This window comes from Condylura cristata, unplaced genomic scaffold, assembly GCF_000260355.1.
Source record: "Condylura cristata isolate star-nosed mole 26May11 unplaced genomic scaffold, ConCri1.0 scaffold00011, whole genome shotgun sequence".
In the NCBI taxonomy this organism is placed as follows: Eukaryota; Metazoa; Chordata; class Mammalia; order Eulipotyphla; family Talpidae; genus Condylura; species Condylura cristata.
Window position 1 is genome coordinate 18,744,637 of NW_004567112.1, and position 11,683 is coordinate 18,756,319.

An 11,683-nucleotide genomic window follows, 5' to 3' on the forward strand; every position below is an offset into this window, starting at 1 on the left:
AAATTTGAAAATACAACATCAATGGAAGGGCAGTTTTTACTGTCTATAACATTTTGAGTAAATTTCATTTCTAACTTATTCTTCAGATACACTCGGGCACAAAGTTATTAATTGTATCATTGCTTATGAGCAGCAGGTTGGAAACCACCTCAATTTCTAGCCTATTGGGTACATAAATTATGTCTCATGAGGCCTTCCTGTAGTGCAAGGGTAAAATCACAACAATTCTATGAAGCTGTCTGCAACCACTGCAGTAGGCGTTTGATGCCTGGTCAGGGAGTGACCCACATGGCACAGCAGTCCTCTCCTGTCTCCCCTCAGCAGTGTATTTCAGTACATCTGCCTGTTTTGCTCCTCACTATGTCTCTGATAAATCCTTTCAACCCCCCAGCCCCCCACACATACCTCTGGCCTGTACCCTAGTTCTTGTATGCATAAATAAATAAAAGGTTTTTAAAAATTATGGCTCATCCAAATAACATTGAGTTGCATTTTAGTCATTAAAAAGAAACACATCTTAAATGCTGACATGGGTGTTTGTAAAGCACGGTTATCTCTAGAAGGCTCTACAAGGAACTGGCATTGAGGATTGCCAGATCAGACAGGACTGAGTGACTAGAGTATTGAGTATCCTTCTGTGCTTTTGAATTTTGTAACCCTCTGAAAATCATCTATCTGAAAGAGAAGTTAAATATACAAATCCCCATTTAAAAAACTCAGCAAGTGATGTGAACAAATGTGAACTATTTTAACAAACTTTACAAGATTGATTATGTTGGTAATTAAAGAACGCAAAGTGAAACAATAGGATGCTATGTTGTATGTAAAACTGAAGAACAAGATGTTACTCAGTGCTGGCCAGAGTGCAAAGCAATGCACGTTAGTCTCACACTTCAGGTGAGACTATAAATTGCCAAAAATCTTCCTAGATTATACAAATTCTCCATTATGCTTTATGAAAAGTTGACATCACTGGAATTGTCTTTAAAGTGAGCCAAAGGAAAACGTCTTTCCTTTCCTCTTTAACTGAGGGACCCCTGGACTGGGTCAAACCGTCACCAGCCCAAGGAGGAGGCCCTGTGAACTTCTCCTTTGTGACCTTCCACACAATTTTCACCTATGACTCCTCTTCTCATTTCATTCTCTGTTTTCTCCTACAAAGGAGTTCCTGACTTGACCCTTCTTAGAACGTGTTTAAGTTTCTACATACCTAGAATCTGTGCTCCCTAAATTATAACTCTTTGATCCCAAGAAAAGACAGTCTTTTTCATGGTCTTCCAAAAGTTTACATTAACAGTCTCATAAACTATAAAGTGTCATATACTTGGATTTAGTAATCCTTCTTCTACTAATCTTTGCTGAGGAAGTAATTGGAATTGCAGGCAAATATTTATGCATAAGCATCTTCACTAGAGTCACATCACTGGTTAGTGGGTAAGGGGTTTCTTTTTTGGGAAAGTGAAAATATTCTGGCTTTAGTGGTGAAGATCACACAATTTTGTGACTACACAATAACCACTGAACTATATAGTCGAAATAGGTGATTTTTATTGCATGTGATTTCTATCTGCAGAACGCTCTTGCTTCTTTTTTCAAATGACACCTGGGGCTAACTGGTATCTTTAGCTTTCTTTCTTTTTGAAGTAACTGTTTTAGGACACTGTATGTACTTTTCAGCATGTGAGGGTTCTGCAGCCATCTGCAGTCATGTGCCAGCTGATAACTGGGTGGTATGCTGAGGTTATCAGAGAAAAGATGAGGACTATCAGCTTGCTGTGGATGTTGTTTACTGCTAAATTGACGGGTCCTGGGGCTGCCCTGCCTCTGGGCTTCTTGTTACATAGATAAGAGATTCCAACAGGTATGGCTTGTAGGTGGGACAGTCTTACCTGCTATATATCTATTCTTTGTAGTCAGCCATGGCAGAGAGTAAGAATAGGGAAAGGACCGAAGTTCGAGCCTTAAAGTTTACACAGTTACTCACAGTAATGCCAAGTCACTTCCTTCTCCCCCGACCCCAGCTCATCACTGCAAATCAGTGGCAACAGCTGTATTTTCCATCTCCACCCCCAACCAGGCTAACACCAGGGCTCTCTCTAGAGAAACTGAGTGCTTTCCCTGAGGAGGGCTAGGTGGGTAATGTGGATATTGGTGCCCCAGAGTAAACGCATCCTCATTTGGCCTGCAGTACGGTCTGCTCTTGGGGAAAGCTGTTAAGTCCAGAGTGTGGTCCAGGACTCAGGCTTGACAGGTCCCATCAAGAAAAGACCAGCTGAGGAAGCAGATTTATACATAATGGCAGAGCAACCTACACCATTCGCACATGTTCATAACTTAGTCCTACACCACTCTCACATGGAGTTTACTAAACTCAGCTTGCTAAAGAGATATATTTTCAATAATATTAAAAGGAAAGGGGAGTGATTTGGCCTTATTTACTTTCTCTCCATTTCTGCACATTCCTCCTTTGTGAGTGATGCTTTGAGGATGATGATTGACTTTTGTCCAGTTACATAAAGTATCTACTAGCACTTCCCCAGCAGACAAATGTCTAACTACAGTTTCAATATTTTCATGGGACATATCCCCGAGCAATCAATTTGACTATAGGACAGTTGTTGTTACTATTATAAAGTTCTGTATATTTAGTTAAAGTCAACTTCCCTGGGGCAAGCTCTCCTCCCAACCCCACTTTTCTTGATCTTGCATTTTGAAAATTCCAGAACAGCTAGGCAATCTTCTAGATTACACTTCTACAAAAACTGGAGAGTCCCTCCTTTCACTGGCTAGTCATTAGGTCCACCCTGCGGCAACGGGGCATCCACAAACTCCAGAACTACGTCAATCTTTTTCCCGGGAACTAAACATGAGATCATTCTTTCATTCATTTTTAAAATCAATTCACAGCCCTCCCTGATGGTGCAGCAGATTGAAGCACAGCACTAAAAAGCTAAAGCCACTTCCACATGAGTTCGATCCCTGCCTGCCCCGGAGGTGACCCACATGCCACGGCAGACCTCTCCTGACCCGCCCGCTGCTCCCCTCAGCAGTGTACTTGGTAGATCTGCCTGTTCTGCTCCCCACTCTGTCTCTGGTGAAGCCTCTTACTGCCCCTGCACCTCTGGCCTGTACCCCAGTTCTGTATGCACAAATAAATAAATCTTTAAAAAATAAATAAATAAAAATCAATTCACTTAATTACCAACTGTTCACTGGTCCTTTCAGTAAGGATGCACCTTGAAACAGACTTGTAGAATCTCTTCCCAGTTTGGTTGAGCAAACTGACTTAATTTGGAGGAGATGAACATTACATTAAGGATCAAGCAAACAACAGCAATAACAGCAACTCAGGAAAGTCAGAGACAAGCAAATAACCCAAGGGCAGGTAGAAGAGGAATGGAAAAACAGAGTCAAGTTGAGGGGTAAGCCAAGAAGGTCCTTATAGAAGTTGTTTTACTTTATCAGGGATTACACTTCCAACTGATTTAGATAAGAAGACTGAAGGATTTTGAATTTTTAAGTAAGCTAATCTGTGCCTGTCACTTTCAGAGTGGAAGACAAAAAGGAAGATAGAAATGACAAGACGGGCCCCTCAGACAATGAGAAAGAGGGGGTGGGTTATTAATTACAGAAAAATATACCCGGCAAGACTTGCTTTCTATTTCTCTATAGAGACTCTGTCTACAAAAGTTAAACAAAACTTATATTATCCACACAAGGGAATGTTATTCAACCATAAAAAGGAATGAAGTACGATAACATGCTACAACCTTGAAGACCTTTGAAAACTTCATGCTAAGTGAAAGAAGACAATCATATGAATTCATATGAATTTCATATGAAATGTTTTGAATAGGAAACTATAGCAACAGAAAGTAGTTCAGTGGTTGCTTAAAAAGAAGGGAGATGGGGAGATAGGAGTTGATAGTTAGGGGTTTCTTTTTTTTTTTTTAAGATTTATTTGTGCATACAGAACTGGGGTACAGGCCAGAGGTGCAGGAGTGGTGAGAGGATTCACAAGAAACAGAGTGGAGAGCAGCGCAGTCAGATCTACCAAGTACACTGCCAAGGGGAGCAGCCGGTGGGTCAGGAGAGGTCAGCTCCAGTATAGAGCTGGCTGAATCCGCTGTGGTAAGCTTCACAATGCTGCACTTTCACTGGTTGCGGCACCAAGGAGGACCCTAGGGTACCTTTTAGTTTCATCCCCAGCCAGGGAGCTGACCCACATGGCCTGGCAGACCTCTCCTGTCTCACCCGCTGCTCCCCTCAGCAGTGCATTTCAGTCACTCTACCTGTTCTGCTCCCTACTCTGTCTCTGGTGAATAAATTCTCTCACCCTTTGCACTCCTGGCCTGTACCGCAGTTCTTGTATGCCTAAATAAATTAAAATTTTTTAATGTAAATATCTCATAGAGGACCAGGGAGCCTGCCGAGAAAGGATGTCCTCCTACATCTCCAATATAAATGTGTCCATACCCCTCACTGTACCCACAATCAACTTGACATCACAGTAAGTGTCTACGGGGTTTCTTTCTGAAGGAACAAAAATATTCTTTTTTAAAACTTTATAAATACATTGTTTACATTATCCTCATTCTTAGCTGTAATGCCGTGGCCTTCCCACCTCCACTTCACCCAGGTGACGTCACCATGGTCCCATGTGCTCTTCCCACCCCAGTTTTGATCTTGTTCCCCTCTCCTTCCCGGTAGAATGTCTCTGATTTATGGTTGTTAGTTGATGTGAAGGAACAAAAATATTCTTACTGTGACTGTGGTGAAGGTTGCATGTATGGTGAATATACTGAAGAAAAAGAAAGTAGTTGAATGGGTGATTTGTATGGTCTTTAAATTATTACGCTATAAAACTTTTTCAAAGTTAATTGATAGCTATGAATGGAATGCGATGATGATTCACATATTAATGATTTACAGCCATTTGTTGAAAGCACCAGAAAATGGTGGAAGGCTGTTTCACTCTATTCAAAATTTTTGACTCTTTACCAAGGATAATAAAATATGTTGTTCAATGTATAGAATCTAATATGCTGTTGACTCAATACCTACTCTCGAATTCATTTGATGCCAACATTCAATAATATGTATTAGGTACTAGACTTTATGCTGGGAATTGGGTCAACAAGAGAGGCAAGACATCACCGTAGTCTCTCAGAGACTGTACCGAGGTCAGGGCAAATCCAATGTCCTTTGGCCAGCTGTCTTCCTTTCGATTTTAGATTGGAGTTCATCTGAGGTCAATGGCATGTATGTTCATGGGATCCTAAGTCTAATTTGTCTTTCTAAAGACTACTATAAAGATCAGGAAGGATAGAGAGAAGAAGTAAAGAGAAGCAGATGTCAGACTTTATGATGTAGCATTACAACTTCAATTTGAGGGTCTGTCAGCTCCCAGGTTCTCTGTATGAAACAGGCAGCGGGCTGAGAGGCTCCTCCCCGCATCTCTCCACTGAGCACTGCCTGTCTTTTCCATTTTTTTCCAAGTCAGTTATGCCACTGTGAGCACTCATCCCCTTCCTCTGTGATCGTTTAGATTCATGGAAGACTAGGAAAGCTCTATGTCAGATCTGAGTTTTGGAAGATAAATGGCTGAATTACCCAAATGATACAAAAGACACATTATATGGGTCATTTTAACATCATGGTAGGTGTCAGCTGAATTGGGGTCTCCTGATTTATTAGAAGAATTTTAAAGGTAGGGAGGTAGTCCAGACTTTATTCTGAAATACTGAAAAGACATCTGACTGTCTTATTACTGGTCATTGGTGTTTAAGGATTCCAATAGCCGTAAGATTCAAGAGTCGGATCTTCCTGGTGGCACAAGAGGTTAAGTCTCAGCAGTATGAAGCTATTGGCAGCTACTGTAGCATGAGTTTGATCCCAGGCCAGGCAGGTGACTCACATGGTGCAGCAGACCTCTCCTGTCTCGCCCACTGCTCCCCTCAGCAGTGTATTCAGTAGATCTGCCGATTCTGCTCCCACTCTGTTTCTGATGAATCCTCTCATCCCCTGCACCTCTGACCTGCACCCCAGTTCTTGCATGCATAAATACATAAATCTTTTTTTAAAAAAAACTCAAGAGTCACTGTTTGCATGCAAAAATCAAAGTCATCTTGACTAAGAAACAGAGCAAAGTGTTGCTGAGGCACAAGGCAGGTGGAGAGGGGACATACAGAGCATGGGTCTGTATGTCTCCTGAGACAGCAGCGTCTGGGAAAGTTGGTTAAAGACAGGAAAAAGAACATTTTAACCACTAGGAAAATGTCTCTATGATATATCAAAGAATTATGCAATGCAAGTGGTGGCATTCCCATACCTGTTTAGCAAGGTAGAGTTTGGTTATAGAAGATCTCTTGGTCCTGGATTTATACACATGGAGAAGCTGCCAAGGGGCGAGAAGCCAAAGGAAGCCCAGGGGGATCCACACCAGAACAGTTTGCTCAAAACACAGTGGCAGGTCTGCCTCCGGACTATTCAGGAATGAGGAATTCTGGAAAGGAAGAATTGTTGGATGCACACATTTTTGAAGACAGATCAGTCCCAACCCACACCCAGGCAATCATACCTCAGGACTGTGTCTAGCAACCTGACCCTCTAACCAGCTGCATTTCCTTCTTATCCCCGCTGACGCAAATTCACCAGTTATTGATGTTTAGTGACTTTTCTGGCCAATCCAACCTCTAAAATCCTTTTTTTTCTATGATTTTAAGCAAATTTTTTTTTTTTTTTTAGCCAGCTATTCTTAGTCTATTTCACTGCAGTTAAGTTTGGGGGTGGAGGGTAAGAGGGGCCATTCCTCAATCTAAAGGGGAGAATAATTACCTGAAATATAAAAAAAAAATGTTTTATTTTTCTGACTGCTTAAACTCACTGGCTGGCATTCAAAAATGCAGGCAGCAGATAAGCAGGATGCTTAGTCATATTTGGCCTCTGATGACCCAGAGTGTATCAGAACCTGAGAGGACCTTCGACACAGGAGTGGCAAAACACTTGACAGGAAGCTCATTCCCAGCAGGTTTGGGTCTTTGCATTCAGCAGTAAACAGAATGTGTTGGGAGGTCAGGAGAAGGGGTGCACCATTCTTATGTCTGAGTCATGGAAGAGTAGAATTTATACAGCTGACCGCACAGACTTTTTAAGGAAAAAGTTGAGTTACCCTGAACAGGGTGGGTCTGTCAGATAATTGTCAGAGAATTCTCAAGAAATGCCTGAGGCCTAGAAAGCCCCACCTCTTTGGGGCAGACAGAGCTGACCACCTGGGCTGCCGGCCTCAAGGTCCTGGGGACCCAGATTCTCTCTAAGATGGGAAGTGCCCTGCTATCTCCACTGCAGCTCCTCTTATCTCTCCATAAATTCATGTAACTTTACAGTTCAAAAGAATTACCTAAGATATTTGAACAATTTTAACAAGTACTCCAGCTGATTCTGGTGCTGATACTGGGAGATTGTAGGTCTTTATCAAAATCACTAACTCCGAGCTTGCTTCTCATTCTCTAGTCCACTGAACCATTTGGAGTTGCTCATGCTGTCTTGAAATTCTGGGTGAGCACATTTCTCAGTGCTCACCATTGTCACTTCAACATCAACTTATCCCCAAAAGATTCAATAACGAATTTCTCTTCTTCCTTCTACCCCACAAACTATGCAATTCCCTTTCTTGGCATTGATAAAATTGGAAACCTTTCCCCTGTTTTCCTTATTAGGGAATGCGGCTTTGCTACACAGTCCAAGCAGAGGGAGGACATAAACATGCCAGAGTAAACTTACTTTTCACATGCAGAGTACCTTCTGGCAATGACTTAGCATTTCTTTAAAAAAAATGCATGTGTTTTATTATTAAATTGATTTATTTCCTCACATCATTGTTAATATTTGGACAGTCTTTGATTTCTCCCTCACTGTAGCCCCCACCACTATAGCACCCAGGACCCATCTCACAGCTCCTGTGCTCCCTCCTCTCCGGTCTAGGTCCCTCTCTCTCCTTCCTTGCTGAAGCTTAGTGGGCTTCAGACTCTGGTCAGCTTACAAATTTTGTCTTTTTCCCGACCCTCTGTTTCTCTATATTCCACACATGAGTGAAACCACCGTATTTATCTTCCTCCTTCTCACTTATTTCACTTAGCATCATTTCTTCCTTCTTCCACATCCATCCACGTGACCACTAATGACATGGGTTTATCTAAAAAGCATGCATTTTAGTCCACACATTTTTTTTTTTTTTTTGGTGGCCACTCTCGGCAAATCTACTATTTGTTCTGAATCTGAGACAAGTAAACAGTCAAGAAAACTATAATTTCTTACCCAAAAAGTAGAGTTGCAGAATGTATCCAGCATGATTCCCGGAGCAGTCTGGAATGGAGACTCCTGCGACGGTGCTGATTCTTATTTACGTTTTGTCCTCAGAGAGGGTGGAAGTCAAGTAGTAATCAGGAGATCTCCCAACCTCCTATGTCCCAACTACAGGCAGATCTGTTGACCTTTCATCCCAATAATTTAATCGTTAACTTTGCTCAGAAGTATTTTGTATAATACTTCAGTGCATAAACATGTGAAAAGGTGTCGCACGGACAGGTACACTCACCAGTCCCGAAAGGACCAGAAGACTCTATAGGTGTCTTCATATGTAAAAGAAACCGCTGAAAGGTGGCAGCAGAGCTGGCTGACAAATCAGGAGTGAAAGAAACTTTTTCTCCTGATGGCACATGACCCAGGAAGAGAAGCATCACTGGACGGCCATGTGAGTATGCAGTTTCATTTTTGTAAAAAAAAAAAAAAAAGGCCATCAAGTTCATAGAAATGTGTAATATTCTACTCCTCTAGATAGAATTTAAAATATGGTTTAAAGTAGTGTAAAACTTGTTTGAAAAAGTCATCAGATAATAAAATAGCTTACCCAGTGTGGAGCGGTATACCTACATTTGATTTCTGCATTTATGCAACAGAGTATTAAGCTTAGCTCTTAGGACTTTGGGTGATTCTGTTTTCCTTTTTGCTTATTTGTAGCTTCTTATTTTTCCATAGTTATCACATTAAGTTGTGTAGTAACATTTTTAAAGCAAAATTTTATATTGTGATAAAAATGCATGTGATAAAATTTACTATCTTAATCTTCAATAAGAGAACAGTAGTGTTAAGTGTATTTACATGTTGTGTAACCAGTCCCTGGAACAATTACATCTTGCAAAACTGAAACTTATGCCCATTTGACCACCCCCCACCCTTCCATTCCCCTAGTAAAGCAAATATTCTATAATCAGAGCACCCTAAGTTAACAGCAGCCAGACATCTTTCCTTCATATTAAAACACAAACACTATTATTTGGTGGATTATGTGGAACCATATTAATTGTCAACATACACATAAATATTTCTTTGTCCTGTGGGTATATACAGACTGTATTTACAATTTCAATTAACAACATATGCAATTTAATGTATACTTTAATGTGAGGCCAAAGATTAACTATACCTGTAGCTACCTTAAATTCACAAATGATAAAAATATTGGCCATTAGTACCAGTAGGTAATATATTCTAGATTATTAAAAGCTGAAATATGTATACATTTTATTAGGATATTCATTTAGTAATCTCCCTGTGAGAAGATGACCATGAACTTCCACACATCTCTGTGAGCCTGTAACAGTGTTATAATGATTTAGTATTTGGGATGAAATCAGATCCAGGCTCAGACAGAGGCATACATGATTATAGTGACTTTGAGACTGACCTCTCAGGATACAACAGAAGAAAGCTAGAAAGATAACATAACATAGATTTTTTAAAAGCTCAGTAAGAATACAAGTATCAACGAATCAAATTAGGGATTGGTTTGACCCTGGAACAGAATCAATCGACCCCTGCTATTATTTGACCCTTAAGCCAAGAATGATTTTTACATTTTTAACTATAAAATATGAAAATGGCAATTCAGCCTGAACAATCTTTCACTAAGAATTGCTTGATTTTGTCTCTTTACCCACAAAGCCACAAAACATTTCTTTTTGACTCTTATGGTTTACCAACCTCTAAACTAAACTCCAGAAACGATGAGACCCTTATAAGACAGAAGAACCATAGCAGTTTTCATTCTGTCTGAAACAGAGATGTCCACTATCTATGGTGTGCAGGAAAAACCAACCTATTTTTTAATAAACTTTTCAGGCCATGTGTGGGGCTGGCATCCAGAATAGATTGGAAAGGAGACTCCAAAACAGTCAGACTGCATACTGCCAACTCTTTGCCATGCTGTCCTTCACCAAGTCCTGATAATAGTACTTCAAAATGGGAGGAGGCAGTTAGAGAGCTGAAAGAAAGCCCCCAGGTACACAAAGCTTTGCCCTACAGAGACAGCTGAGAGAAACCCCTCCGGTGCAATTCCACCTTTGTAGAAGAAGGCAGCCCCAGCCACCCTTAGAATGGCCAAGGGAAGCAGCAGGGCTGGCTGAGTGAAATCTCCTAAGAAAATAGAAAGCCAGGGGCAGGGTTGAGGGCAACCAGGAAGTTTTACCTCAACCTCCCCTCAGAGCCCAGACGTCCACAGCCTCAAGGGCGCCTGTCCCAACTCAGGTCCCAGGGGCTGCCCATTCCTTGCTCTTCTGGTGAGTGGGACAGATCATGTTTCTGGAGCTTTCTGGCTCTCACAAGTCAGGTTGTTTTTCAGATTTGCATTTATTCCGTTATTCTTCCCTCCTGAGGTCAGTGATGTGAAATATTGACTGTTTTGTCATTGATGGTGATTTTTTTTGTAGGACAGATTCAACAGGAATCATTCCATTCTGTGACAGGTGACAAACAATAGGTTAGTTTGGATTTTTGTCTGTTTGTCATGAGGATTCTGATACTCCTACTGTTGATAACTGTAAGCTTGAGATCTTGCTAATATTGAATGAGCTCCTGACCAGAGACAGAATATATTGTGTCTATTTGTCTTGTGTGCATGAATTGGTAGGTTCCTATAATTCTAAAATCAGAAACTTCTCCCCATTCTTTAGTGTTAATATCTGTAAAATGGAATCCTATACCACAGGTGACAAAACTAGGCTGGATATACCAGGCTCTGACAGGAAATTGAGGTAAAACTCTGGGTTGCCTTCAGTCCTGCCCCCTGCTTTTTAATTTCTTAGAAATTAAAAACTCTAAGCAAACTCTAAGCAAGTTCTGCTGTTTAAAAGAACTGATGGAAACCCTAAAAATCTGACCATACAACTGAGGCTAGCAGAGTGAGTTGAGGAATGTGAGGCGCTCAGGGGAGAGGCGTACAGTGCTCTATGCTGTGGAATGTGAGTCTTTGGAAGTGGGTGTGCCATGACAGATCTGAAGCAGTGTGATCCTATACTTCTGAATCATATTGTAAACCAATGTTACTGCAATAAAAACAATCAAATATATATATATTAAACCCAGCCAATATTACAATTCCTTGTCAGATTAAAAAGGAAATCTTGGAACTACTCAGATTCATTATGATAATATTCTTGCAAGGAGTACAAATATGTCTAATTACATTTTTTGTTCCTTGAGCTCAATGATTCTCAAACTTTTTGGTCCTATGATTCCTTTTACGATCTTAAATTTTTATGAGAGTCCCAAAGAGCTTTTGTTTATACAGGTTATAGCAGCTAAAATTTACCATATTAAAAATTACAACTGTAAAATTAATTCATTT

The 11,683-nt window shown here is 40.7% G+C and overlaps 1 protein-coding gene across 1 annotated transcript in view; it reads right to left on the reverse strand.

Annotated features, from left to right (window-relative positions):
* The window catches only part of ABCC2 (ATP-binding cassette, sub-family C (CFTR/MRP), member 2), a 48,532-nt gene extending 40,183 nt beyond the window's left edge, over positions 1-8,349 (reverse strand). Inside the window, exons 1-2 of the mRNA XM_004680544.2 lie at positions 8,317-8,349; positions 6,332-6,505 (exon numbers count right to left, since the gene is read on the reverse strand). Coding sequence (XP_004680601.2) covers positions 6,332-6,505; positions 8,317-8,349 — 207 coding nt within the window. The remainder of the gene's footprint in view (positions 1-6,331; positions 6,506-8,316) is intronic.
* Between the last annotated feature and the right edge of the window lie 3,334 nt (positions 8,350-11,683).